The sequence below is a fragment of the Poecilia reticulata genome, linkage group LG10 (genome assembly GCF_000633615.1).
Source record: "Poecilia reticulata strain Guanapo linkage group LG10, Guppy_female_1.0+MT, whole genome shotgun sequence".
Taxonomy (NCBI): Eukaryota; Metazoa; Chordata; class Actinopteri; order Cyprinodontiformes; family Poeciliidae; genus Poecilia; species Poecilia reticulata.
In genome coordinates, this window is record NC_024340.1 from 4,139,780 (window position 1) to 4,152,185 (window position 12,406).

At 40.2% G+C, this 12,406-nt stretch overlaps 1 protein-coding gene across 9 annotated transcripts in view; it reads right to left on the reverse strand.

Annotated features, from left to right (window-relative positions):
• Window positions 1-12,406, reverse strand: part of LOC103470915 (rho guanine nucleotide exchange factor 9) — a 63,450-nt gene that overhangs the window by 8,470 nt on the left and 42,574 nt on the right. For 8 of the 9 annotated variants that reach the window (XM_008419630.2, XM_008419627.2, XM_008419625.2 and 5 more), the window contains 7 exons: window positions 11,702-11,902; window positions 9,906-10,085; window positions 7,716-7,948; window positions 6,644-6,773; window positions 3,080-3,211; window positions 1,349-1,592; window positions 988-1,056 (listed from right to left, as the gene is read on the reverse strand). In XM_008419630.2, coding sequence (XP_008417852.1) covers window positions 988-1,056; window positions 1,349-1,592; window positions 3,080-3,211; window positions 6,644-6,773; window positions 7,716-7,948; window positions 9,906-10,085; window positions 11,702-11,902 — 1,189 coding nt within the window. Of the gene's footprint in view, window positions 1-964; window positions 1,057-1,348; window positions 1,593-3,079; window positions 3,212-6,643; window positions 6,774-7,715; window positions 7,949-9,905; window positions 10,086-11,701; window positions 11,903-12,406 lie in introns of all 9 variants that reach the window. The other variant, XM_008419629.2, reaches the window with a different exon arrangement.

Consider the following 12,406-nt stretch of genomic DNA (forward strand, 5'->3'; position numbering starts at 1 on the left):
AGAATAACTGGTTCTGGAATTGCTTGCACCCCGGGGGTTAATAGTTAGAAGAGCCTCAATTGCCAATAGGGCAGCAATTTGCCTGCTTACTAAAAATAGGGAGAACATGCAGAGAGAAGGATCTTTTACTACTCCTCTTTGCAGAATCTGGAGCCTGTTGTACATAATCTCCTCTCTTCAGCTCACCTCAGGTTTTCTATGGGACTGAGATATCAGTGGCAGCTATGGAGACCTGGTGACCCCAAAGTGCGTCTTGTTGCAGCCAAAAACAAACATGCTATTTGTTTTTGGCAATTCCATAAAGTTCATTAGGTGAATCTGTTGTGTGCCAAAACAAGAAGAAATGATTAGAAGTGCAACGTGGCCTCTCATAACCTGTCAGCTCCACATTATCCAATCATTGGAGTTTCTTTTTAACTTTTCTTATCATCCTGCTTACTTTGCATAAAGTAAAAACACAAACAGGTCATTGAGACGCTGTGTTTCTCACAGAGTCACTTTAAACTTTTAATCGATGCTCTGACTGTAGATATGTAACGTTTTAGGCCAGCAGCTCCTTACTTGTATCAAGATTTTACATTTATTTTGATCAAAATTGGTAGGAGAGACTAAAAAAAAAATCACCACCAAATAAAAAAAAGGTCGGATTTTTCTTCCATTTCTCAGTGTGAGATTATGCTGCAGCTGCAAAAAAAAATTTATTGATTTATTTTAAGGTTTTTCACACGTTTTGCTACTGGTGCCAACAAGAGTGGAGGGCGCTGTAGTACAACGAGTAACCATAATCTCTTGACTGTTCTGGGTTACTGGGTCCAAGACTGGCCTATTTCCACTCAGAAACAAGGCATGTGTTAAACGGGGTGCAGGAAGTAAAAAAGGAGAGCAGGTTATTAAAGACAGAGTAAACAGCGATGAGAAGACAGAGTAGATCAGTGAGGAGAACAAAACAAAAAGGGAAAATCACCTGGTATCTTCTTGTTGCCTCACCTTTCTGTTTGGTCACCTTTCTCACTGTCATGGCTGCCTGTCGCTTCTGGTACTCAGAGATCTCAAAACCTAAACAGCAGCACAGGAATTTGGTCAGACATCAACGGAGGTCGACTGGAGCAAAGGTTGTCTTTTGCAGAAGCGGAAACAGATTTGAATTAAGTCAGAGACAAATCAAAAACCTTCTGCAGTCCTCATGACGCATCTTTTATGAGTCATTTGTTTCGTCCTGAACAGAATCCAGCAAGTCCGAACTGGCGTTGGTTTGTTGCAGTGCTTTTTTGGTTTTTGGGGTTTTTATTTGCAACTTTATATCAAACAGTTGAACCTACACTGGAAGCTACAGCGGGTGTGTGATTACCAATTTTCTCGTCCTCTTGCACCATCTTCCGCTCTTCGTGGAAGGCCCTGAGCCAGCGGATCTTCTCTTCGGGCTTTTTGGCCAGAAAGATGTGGATCTCCTCGGTGTCTTTGTTGAACAACTTGAAAGCATTCTTAACGCTGACGTTAAAGTCGTCGTCCCGGCCGTCGATGGCGTCCCGTACTTCATAGCGATCCATGTCAATGCGGCCCTTGTAGTAGAGTATGTCCCGACGTATCAGGTCCTGGAGAGGAGGGTTTCAGTGTCAAAGCAAAGGAGGATAAATACAAATGGACAGTTTCCAGATTTTATTTTGTAAATAGGTCTGTCACAGTAACAAAAAATTGACCCAGTAATTATTGTAGTAAACATTAATGTTGTTTTGAGATCATTTTCAAGTACTATACTGACAGTGGTGTAATAATGCATGTTCATCCTCTCAAAGACCGATACACTTTAATTTTGTAACTGGAAGATTTTTTAAATATTCAAAATAAAGCATGACAACCAAAAACAAAAAATAAAAACCTCTTACAACCGAAGCCATAAATAAAATTGATTATAATGTCTCTGTAAACAAAATACTAATCACCAAAATGGAAATTATTGAGCTAATCTTAATTTATTATGCCATTTATGATTTATTGATCAACTGCTTATTACAACAGGTTTATTTGCAGCAAAATTTAAGATCCCGTTTTATTTTCCTCCTGGTTCAGCTTTAAGCACCTCTTTCTCTTCTTTATCTCATAAAATAAAAAATACACTATCCTTTTGAAAACGTGAAAGAGCAAATGCAAATTTGTTCTGCACTCTCCAAACCGAAAAATAAAACCCAATCCTTTCTTAGCATGAGCCTCTTTACCTTGAAAAAAGAAGGCAAACTATTTATTAATTAACATAGAGAGATAAATGCAGATCTTGTGTCGATTATTGTAACATGCGATGACGAGGTACAGGAGTACAAAATGCTTCTGCTCTGATGCTACTTATGGGATGGCAGGATCTCGAGCACACGTTGTACTGAGGATGCTGGATATTAAATAATCAGAAAATAGACTGGAATTTATAATTTAGAACATATTGAAGCAGAATCCACACAGGGAGGAAAAGAACAGTTACATAAAGACCCAACAAAATACCGGGGTTAATTTTGAGTGCCAGAGAGTCTCAGCTGAGGGAACTGAAGGGTGGAAAAACAGAAGGACAACATGTCTATTTTCCTTTTCATTTTTTTTCCATGTGTCTGCGCTGCGCTGTGATGAAACTGTTGCTCCTCTGCCTGTGTTAATGCAGTGATCTGGCTCCTGTGTGTGTGTGTGTGTGTGTCTGTGTGTGTCCATCTGCATTTGTGTTTCCATCTCGGTGAGTGTATCGAGTCCATCCGAGCGTAAACATTCGTTTGACAGGAAGAATAACAGCCCAAGTGCATTAGAGCCCAAACGACCACAGCTCCCATTTTGTGAAATGCGCCGAGGATTTGAATGCATCTTCCCAGAGGACTGGTGTGTCTCATGCAGCGTTATGTAATCTATTTTCAACTCCTCACTAAGGTTGTATGAAGTCACACTGCGTTCAAGCATCCCCTCTTCGCCAGCCATGTGATACCGCAACTAGCTGGAGCACAAACTGGGGATTTATGTGTTCGCAGCCGACTTGTTTACACCCATACAGGCGTAGAAATAAAAAAGAAGTTGAAATAGACAAAAAAAAAAAAGAAAAAGCGCTTACCTTCTTACAGAGCACCAGCTGGTGATCAAAGAGGAAGAAGACTCGCTGCTGGCTGCGTCCATACGGCTGATAGATCCATGACAACTCCCCGGTGTAGATAAGCTCAGAGCTCCTGTCTAAAATATCATCTCCCTAGATACAACCACAGAAAAACTTAACTAATTAAAGGGACACTGGTACTTAGTACACTTACAGTCAATTTACTAATTATAGCTACACTTTCTCAGCCTTTGGAAGGCACTTATGTAATGGCTTTTGTGGCTCTGAGGGAGCTTTCAGATGACTGAGCTGTCATAAAATGGGAGCTAGCCATTGAGTTGCAATTCGAGAAAAACAAAAACATCAAACGTGAACTTTGGCTCGCTTTCTCTTCTAGGTACTATTATGATTTTCTCTTAAATCAGTAATATTTATTAATATCATCAGGTAAAAACAGTTTTTGAAGACTTTTCTTTTTGATAATTTCACGTATTTTTAACTATAATCTCTTCTTGTTCCTGTGGAGCAGTTGCTATGACAACCCCAGGTAGGCATGGACCAAGCATCGGTATCAAGTAAGAAAAATATTTAAAACGTTACCAATTCAAAACTCTTAAAATGTTCCATCAAATCATTCATTCGGTTCAAATCAATTTAATGTGTAACTAGAAGAAGTGCTAGAGCAGTCACTGTGAGCAATTGGCTTTATGGACCACAGAATAACGTATAACATGTGTAGCACATGTTGCTATACGTTTGGATTTTTCAGAAATATTCCCATTTGTGAAAAACAAAAACTGCTAAGGCAGACTCTGTGAAAGTGTTTTCAGGAAAGGTTACCTGTTACATGGWCAGATCTCATGTCCAGTACAGGAAACTTGTAGCCTCTAGAAAAGTAAACCAATCCTCAGAGATGCGAAAGGCCAACATCTTGTCAAATGGACATCACAACATCTAGAGAAGCACAAAACTATTCTATGTATGCAACAGCGCAGCTGAACACCTAATGCAAAATCCAAACCTTTTGTGCTCTACTCACTACTTTTTAGATTTATTAAGCCACCAATAGCACTGCACCTGAGCCAAGCATGTCACATTGCACCTTTTATCAAAGCTGAACTTTTTAAAACTTCACTCTTTGAAACATGCAGACAAAATGGCTGCTTGGTTGTTTTTGAACAGATCACCGTGAGTTGTAACAGAAACGTGCAAGTGATTTTATTGATTTTAATCTGAAGAGTCGCTTTACAGGCTGCCACACTGCTCACCACGCGGTGCAGAGAGTACGCATACATATTTATACTCAGCAGCTAATTGAGCCAAAACTCAACCACAACATCTTTGCTCGCTTTCTTCTCGCTCGTTATCGGTCAGTGTAAGGGACAAGACTTTTCTTTCGCAGGTTCCCACATCCTGAGATCAGTCTGCAACCTAAACAAAAGCTGCATGTAGCAACCAGAGACTTCAGGATGTGAGTCCTTCACCCCATCTCCAGCCTAAACCCGAGCTAGCAGAAAGACCAGCTTTGTTGTTTGGCTAAAAAAACTAAATCTAACTCTCAGCTCTTCAAACATTTTATCCCATGATATGTTCTCAGTAGAGATGTGCCGATCAGGTTTTTTCCTGCCGATTCCGATTCCGATCACCCATGAGGGCCGATCACCGATACCGATCACCGATACCGATCACATAATTATTATTTTTTTAATCATAAGCACTACCGGTTACATTATGTGGAAAAAGGAACCATGAATTCACCTTAATTTAGACAAAAACTTGTTTTTAATAACTTTTTCCAAGAAAAAAACAAAACAGGCATTTTGCAAATTGTACTGCTATTGGTAATACTATCTTTAACAGACTGATAACATATGAAGGCTCTGAAGAGGCTAAATAATGCAAAAAGTCAAAATAAAACATCTCAACATTGCCAAAAAAATTCAAGTATAAAACTTAACATTCAAAGTCAAATACAGGATCCATTACAATAAACAATCCTGAGTTACTGAATGAAAACTTCCTGATAGCATGGCGGCTAGCTGATTACTGCTAGTTCTGATTGGCTGTTTCTGACTGAGTGGAGTAAATATGCAGAACAGGGAGGAGATCGATTATTTTTTTAGAGATTATCTGTCTCATGTTAGGACAGCAAAAGTTTTAATACCTGTGTAAAATTAATTTTTTTAGGTTAGATGCTGCAGCTTTAAGCAGAGGTTCGGTGTGAGAGTCACTACCACGTGGAGCAGAAGCGGCTCTGTCTGTGAAATATTACGAGAGCAGAACCAGCGTCTTACACCGCAGCTCGAAGACTTAAATAATTTTCCAGGTTATTTGTTTAGCTTTCTGACCGTCATGCTAATCTGTGTGTTTGTAGCTGCGCGCTGCTTTACCTGCTATCTGATCCTCCAGATGTCTTTTTTTACTGCAGTGAACCTCGATGTAGCCAAACTCCGACAAGTATGGCATTGTTTTTATCCCATATTAGATTCGTCGTGTTGATGCATTTTGACCTGCTTCACCCCACGTGCTTCAATTTTCCGCCGCAACACGCAAACGTCCCCAATCACTCAGGGCGTTATAGTTCCACATCGCTTAGTATTTGTTGCTGCGCGTTTGCTCAGTGCGAAGGAAAGAGGAGACCAGCTGCACAGGCAAGCTGCGAAATGAGATGCAGGTGATCGGTTTTTGTGATCGGCAACAGGAGACCGTGATCGGCGATCACCGATCATACACTTTTTCATGGAAATCCGCCGATTATGATCGGCGGCCAATCGTTCGGCACACCTCTAGTTCTCAGTTATCTTAAGTGGCTAAAATTGTCTCTGTAGTTACTTAACTAGATGTTAGCCTTCCACAACTTGCAGGATTTAAACCTTTTTTTTTACAAACTCAATGCAATTTGCAATTTGACATCTTACTACTAAAAATAGACTAACTGGCAGTTACTTTGCATAGTCTCACTTTAAAGTATCAGCACTATCCCTTAAGTTAATGCTGTTGAAGTGAGTGTTACGATAAGCAGCAGACTGCAGGCTAGCTTCCCGAGAAGCTAGCTCTGCTAATTAACCAATCAGAATCAGCTGTGAGAAGTGTTAGTCTATAAAAAAGTAGAACAGCTAAAAGATATGATATTTAGAGCAATAAGTATTCAAAAACTACAAATAGATGCATCAGGTTTATGTTCTATATTTTTACTACAAATGGCAATAAATGTTGCATTATTAGAACTGCAATATGTTACACAGGACAAACTGTTGCATTAATAATCCTTGTGTGATACAGCAGTATCATGGTTCTTTTGCTCGTTGCTTTCATCCTGCATGAATCTTAAACTTAAGTTTATATTATAGCAATAGTTCATACACTGAAGTGAATGAAACATAGAGATTTTCTTTTCAGTTAACTGAACTGGTGGTATGACAAAACATGAAGAGGTCTGTTTCTGCTGAGTAAATTTTCAACTTATTTAGTTTTTTTGTTTTTTTTGCTCGACTCTTCCATCTTTCCCAGCTTTGCCGGTGTGCAACAACACAATTTTGAATCAATAAGCAGACTGGATAGAAATCTTCTTCACGGTGCACATACCTCCCAGTCGAGAACGGAGGCTTGCCACTGGGCGATTTTGTCGATGTTCTCCAACCGCCTCTTCCTCTCATTGATCTGCTGCGTGACGTTCCGCATTACGGCCAAAGCAGCTGCCACGTATCGATAGTCGCTACAGACACAAGGCATGCGTAATTACTCGGGAGTGTTACGGGGCGAAGTTATGGCTCTTGGAGTTCGTCCACTCAAAGACATATTACACTGCATTAGTGAGGGATACAGAGGAGCCTATTAAAGGCAGCGGTGATAAACTCCAGTGAGTGAGTGAGCGGGGTAAGTCCGCTGAAATACAGTCAAATTAACACACAGCTATTTAATTTTATTCAGCCGTCTCTGTATTCACAGTCTGACAGCATCTATGCAAACTGAGCTGGATTTATCCCTCCGGCTAAGATGCGCTACGGATCCAATCCTCACTTTGGAAGATAACGTGTGTGCGTGCGTGTGTGTTTGTGCCCCAGTGTTGTGTGAACAAGTGAGACAGACGCAGGCCTATATCTGGCAGATTCTCCACAGCTCTCAAACAGTGAAACACTGTGATCTGGCAGGCTTTTCTGGCAGAGCTGGCACCTGTCCCTCTCTGGCTGAGAATGCTTGGTTTGTGAATGACCTGGAGCTGGCGGAGACACGGCGCATTACTTGCACAGGGCTTCTGTGGGCTCACATGGATGAGTTTGCACATCTGGGAGCACGCATAATCCATTCTGGGAGGGGTTGAGGGTGCATGTGCAAATGTTTACATTGCCCACACCGGCTCCTGCACTCAGCATGTAGTTTGTGAAAATTGTAGCACGTAGCAAAAGGAATCTGTTAATATTTACAGTTTGGGCTGCAAAAAAAAAACGCTCCTGGAAAGTGCCATCAAAACAAAACGCGCAGTGTGATTTTTCAAGTCAAGATGCATACTGTTGGCTCTACATCTGCTTTCGGCACAAGCAAGGAGAACTACCGCCTCGGTGGAATGAACTCAGCATCTGCAGCAGGAGCATCTCAGAACACAACAACACATAATACAGCTTCTAAAGCCATGGGATAACGCTAAAGCGGACGGTACCTGTGGTCTTGTGCTGTGTATTTGAGGAGCTCGGCCAACTGTAGGGGATATTTGCAGATTTTCTGGACAGGGGTGAGCAAGAAGCCGTCTATAGCGATGTCAATCATTTGCTGGAGGAGGCGACAAGCTTCGAAGAAGTGCTGATACCTGCCATCCCTCATCAGTTTGCTTAACTCCATGCAGGCATCCAAGTGGTTGTTGCAGTATTCTGAATAGATCCAGAATCCATCTTGCTGGAATGTAAAGGAGGAGAGATTCATCATCAGAGGAAGTGAGACAGTAAGCACAATTAAGCAGACAGCTAGACTGCCAATATCTACATGAAGGCGGTTTTAAGTTAAGGATAATGACAGTTTTAGCTTTAACTGTGTGATGGTTACATTAAGATCCTGAGGTAACTTGGCTCTAGCTTATGCATCTAGAAATCCGATGGAAATGGAGGATCTTTTGCTGGACCATCCCTGATCGACGATCGTTTGGTCAGAAACTGAAAGTCTAATCTTATTTCTCTGTGAATGTACAATTTGTAAGATTTACCATATTGCACTGACTGCAATGTCCACACTCTTCAGTGTGGACACTGTTACTGAGAAAGGAAGCCATTTGCTATTTTCACAATTAGTGAAGTCAGAGGAAGCACAAAAGCATTAAGAGGTTTCCAGAAAGGAAGCAGTACTTTCTACAGAGGTTGTTACTTTCAAACAAATAACACAAAGCTGATCGTTATACTGCTCAGCTGCTCAGTTTCATCCGTTTGAGTAGTTAGAGGCTTGTGCTAGCAATGGTAATAACATCAATCATCCCAATGGCTAATATAAAATGCCAAGGAGAGTTGTCTTTAATGTCAACGTTGTAATTATTATGCCTTTGTTTTAAAGTAGCAGTAAAATCCTGTTTAACTGCAGAACTGTGTAGCACAACAGCTCTCTCACAGTGACGCTGCTCCTAAATGACAGAAAGGTCACTTGTAGCTGAACATATAGCATCGAACCAAACCCAGAAGTCTGGCCCGCAGAACTTTTTTACCTCAATTGAGGAGCCCGTTTACTGCAGTTCCCATTTTAAATGGCGAGCATTACTCTAAATTAAATCTGCATGTATTCAGCAACTCATAAACAAAGAATAAAAATAAAATAAATAAGAGAAGAGCGTTCCCGACATAAACTGAACTTCTAAGTTATTTTTAGAAGACAATGTAACATTTTGGAAAAATGATTCCCTCTGTGTTCATAAACCAGCTGCTCTTTCGGTTTGGTCAGTGCCGCTCGTTGACTGAAGTAGGAATTTACACGACATGAAACCATGCGTGAGATCCTTAGATTATTACAATAAATGAACAACTTTACAATATTACATCCAAACAATTTCCTCTCAATTATTTACTACTGATTGCTATTTTGCTGTGATAAACTGCTATCTTGTAATTTGGTACACATTACAGTCACTACGTGTGTAGAGAAAAAAGTTAAAAAAAATGTTAATGATTCATTATCGTTAATGCAAAGTAGTTGGAGAATACGCTGTAAGATGTTTTGTGATGCAAAGGGCCTGTATTTTTGGTAATCAGACAGAAAATGGGGGGGGGGGGAAACATCCAGCAAAGGGTGTCAAGGTCAGGGTCAAACCCCAGACAGCGAGCTCAACCACATGCTGCTGCACTCTCATCACTGCATCTGTAGGTTTTTAGAAGCAGCTCTGTAACGTTGGATTGTTTTTATTTAAAAAAAAAACTCCTAAAATATACTCCACAAACTATATTAAAACAGTTAAATAGTCTAGTGATACACTGATAAGAAAATTTGGGCCAAAATTGATATCCAGTATTAATAATAATCCCCTCACAGTCCTGTGCTGCTGCATCATTACAGTCACATGTAACACATGGAATCCTCCTCCTGAGACAAAAAATAGCAACAAGATGGAAATAGAAATCAGTTGTTAATGTCGACCCAGGTTTACTTATTGGACTGATGCAATATGCAAAAAAATTGCTAAAATCAACCAACACAGATGCTCATGCCATCCCTCAACTCATGTAGAAAGGAGAACAATTGTTGCTATTAAACAGAAACTATAATCAGCTAAAATTTGCAATAGAAAGCTTTTCAAAGCCGATGAAAAATTGGTCTCAAAAATGTCCAAAACCTCCTTCTTTTAAGCGTGAACAAAAAAAAAAAAGAAAATACTCACGTGTTCTAAAAAGCACGGCCCGATTTCAGAGAGGTGCGGTTCCTCTGTGTTGTACTGTTTCTCCAGATCTCTGACAAAGCCCATCTGGAAGCGGTAAATGTCCTCTATGTTTCCAAAAATGACCTTGAGCTGGTCGTCGTTGAACATGTCCACACGCTTCCTGCACTGGCGCAAGTAACCCTGCAAAAATAATAAAAACGATAATAAAAAAGAAAAAAAAGAGAGGATAACACTTAAAAAAAAGGAGTTTCACATATTTCTTACTTGGAATTGCATGAAGGGATTGTGACATGGCTGCTAGTGTTTAATTAAAGGTCATGATGCTTTAACATTTAGTGAAAATATCAAGATGTCAACTTGTCCAAATAATCAGTCAGATTTCATGTCTCTTTATGAAATCAGTGGGCTTTTGAAGCTGGAACACCCCTCCACATTACAGCCTTTATGCAGAGTGGTTCAACTAGCACGAGGTGCAGAGGTGAGAAGGTGAAATTTATGCTTTGCTGCAACTATTTTTAAATATTACGCTTCATCCACAGAACAAGCAAAGGGCATACAGAGGATTAGGTCCAGATGATTAGATAAGCCAGAAATGTGCATGAGAAACCACCCCAAGTCAAAGTGGTTTATTTATCTGCTTTATCTGCTCTGGAGCTGCTGCTGTGCACACATGCAAAGGCTGATGCTGGCTCTTTAAGAAGAACAAAATTCAAACCAGAACCAACCTGTGTGTATCTGAGTCTATCGTACTACAAGCTATAGTTTTTGTTAATCAAACAACAATCAGAGAAAAAAAGAGGGATTTACTTAAAGCTACAAGGTGGGGTTTTTTTTCTGTTAAATCAATTGTATACTCACTTTAGTTATAGCTTGTGTCATGGTCGTTTTCTGCTTGTTGCGATACTTTGCTGTAAAACATTATTTATCGAGATAAAATCTAGAAAGCAAGCTTCCACAAACGCATGATTCTGCTGACATCACATCAGGAATGAGGTAGCTAATCTAATGTCTTTTGAAGACATACATTTTTTTTCCCTTGCCTCATGGGAAAAGGCTGCAATAAAACACACAGTTTGTGAAGACGACCTCTACGTCAAGATCTACTAAAAGTCACTTTTGTGCCATAGCTTTTTTAATGTGGTTGAACAGCGAGATTATTTAGCATCTTGTGATGTCATCGTCCAATATAAATGCATCAGAATTGGTTGTTTTGTTTCTTCAGCATACATCTTATGAACCGTATTGCGAGATAAACTCACTCTTTATTTTATAGATTCACATACTTCAGTAAAAAAAAAAAACACAAAAAAACAAGTATCTAGTATCTTTAAATTATGCGACTGGATGATTAGGAATGTGGTCGAATTTTAAGTTTTTTATCAGATTTTGATTTAAATGGCACTCAGGAAAGGCCTTCTCGGAGAAATTAGAATGCACAGAACAAGGCTGAATTTTATTAAGTGCAAAATTCAACTTTAAACCTAACAAGATGCATTTGTTACAGACAGCCAAAACTATAGAGTGGTCTCACGTGTTTCTGACAAGAGGAGTCTCGGCTCTGGGCTGTTTTTTTAATCCAAAGAAAACATATGATTAAATCAGATAAAAGTGTGAATGTGGGAGTGTGACTGATTCTTAATAGATCCTTGTGTAGCATGAGCGAACGTTCTCCACATCTCACACCTCCTTTTGTTTATTCAGCTTCTTGCAATTTTACTACCTCCGCTGCCCTTACTAGTACTATTAGGAAACAGTGCGGAGCGCTGGTGTTTGTGCTGCTGGACGTGTTTCAGTACCTCACAGATGTCCTTGAGGTGTTTAATGTAGTGTCTCTCTGTGCTCATGATCTCATTGATGACATTAGCCCTCATTTGGTCTCGGTTTTGAAGGGGGGAGCCCAGACACAGGCAGTCATTGGTCGGATCTAGGTGCCCGTTCTGCACCTCGCTGGTCCCCTCGGCCGGCTCTGCAGCACCGTCCTCCTGGTTCACCCACAGCTGAGGACAAAACACGTTCACACACAGAGCCGCTCCGTCAGAACTCATATGAGCACCTTTTGGGTTCAACGCACAGATCTGACTGAAAACGGTTTCACTGAACATATTTACACAGCACGCTCCACACCTATTAGCACCACAAGATGTGCAAAAAGCCTTCGGATGAATTAAACTTTTATTGCAGGAGCATAATCTCACATAAAAAAACTAACATTTTTTCCATGAAAACATGTGTAACACAGTTATTGGGATTGATTCTGTTAGCACTTTGCGAATGGGACAGCACCTACTCCTCTCTTGTTACATTTAGCAAGGTTGGGACGTCCAGAGAGAATTTTTTTTTACCATTTTTATTTGTACAGTTTCTCTACATCACCCAGAGAGTCCTGGCTCCTCACTAATGCTCACTTCTCTTCAGCTCAACCTACCAGGTTTTCTGTAGGATTTGGGGTTTGGGACTAAAGATAACCTTGAAAGAAGGTTGATTTTGTTTTAATTTGTCAT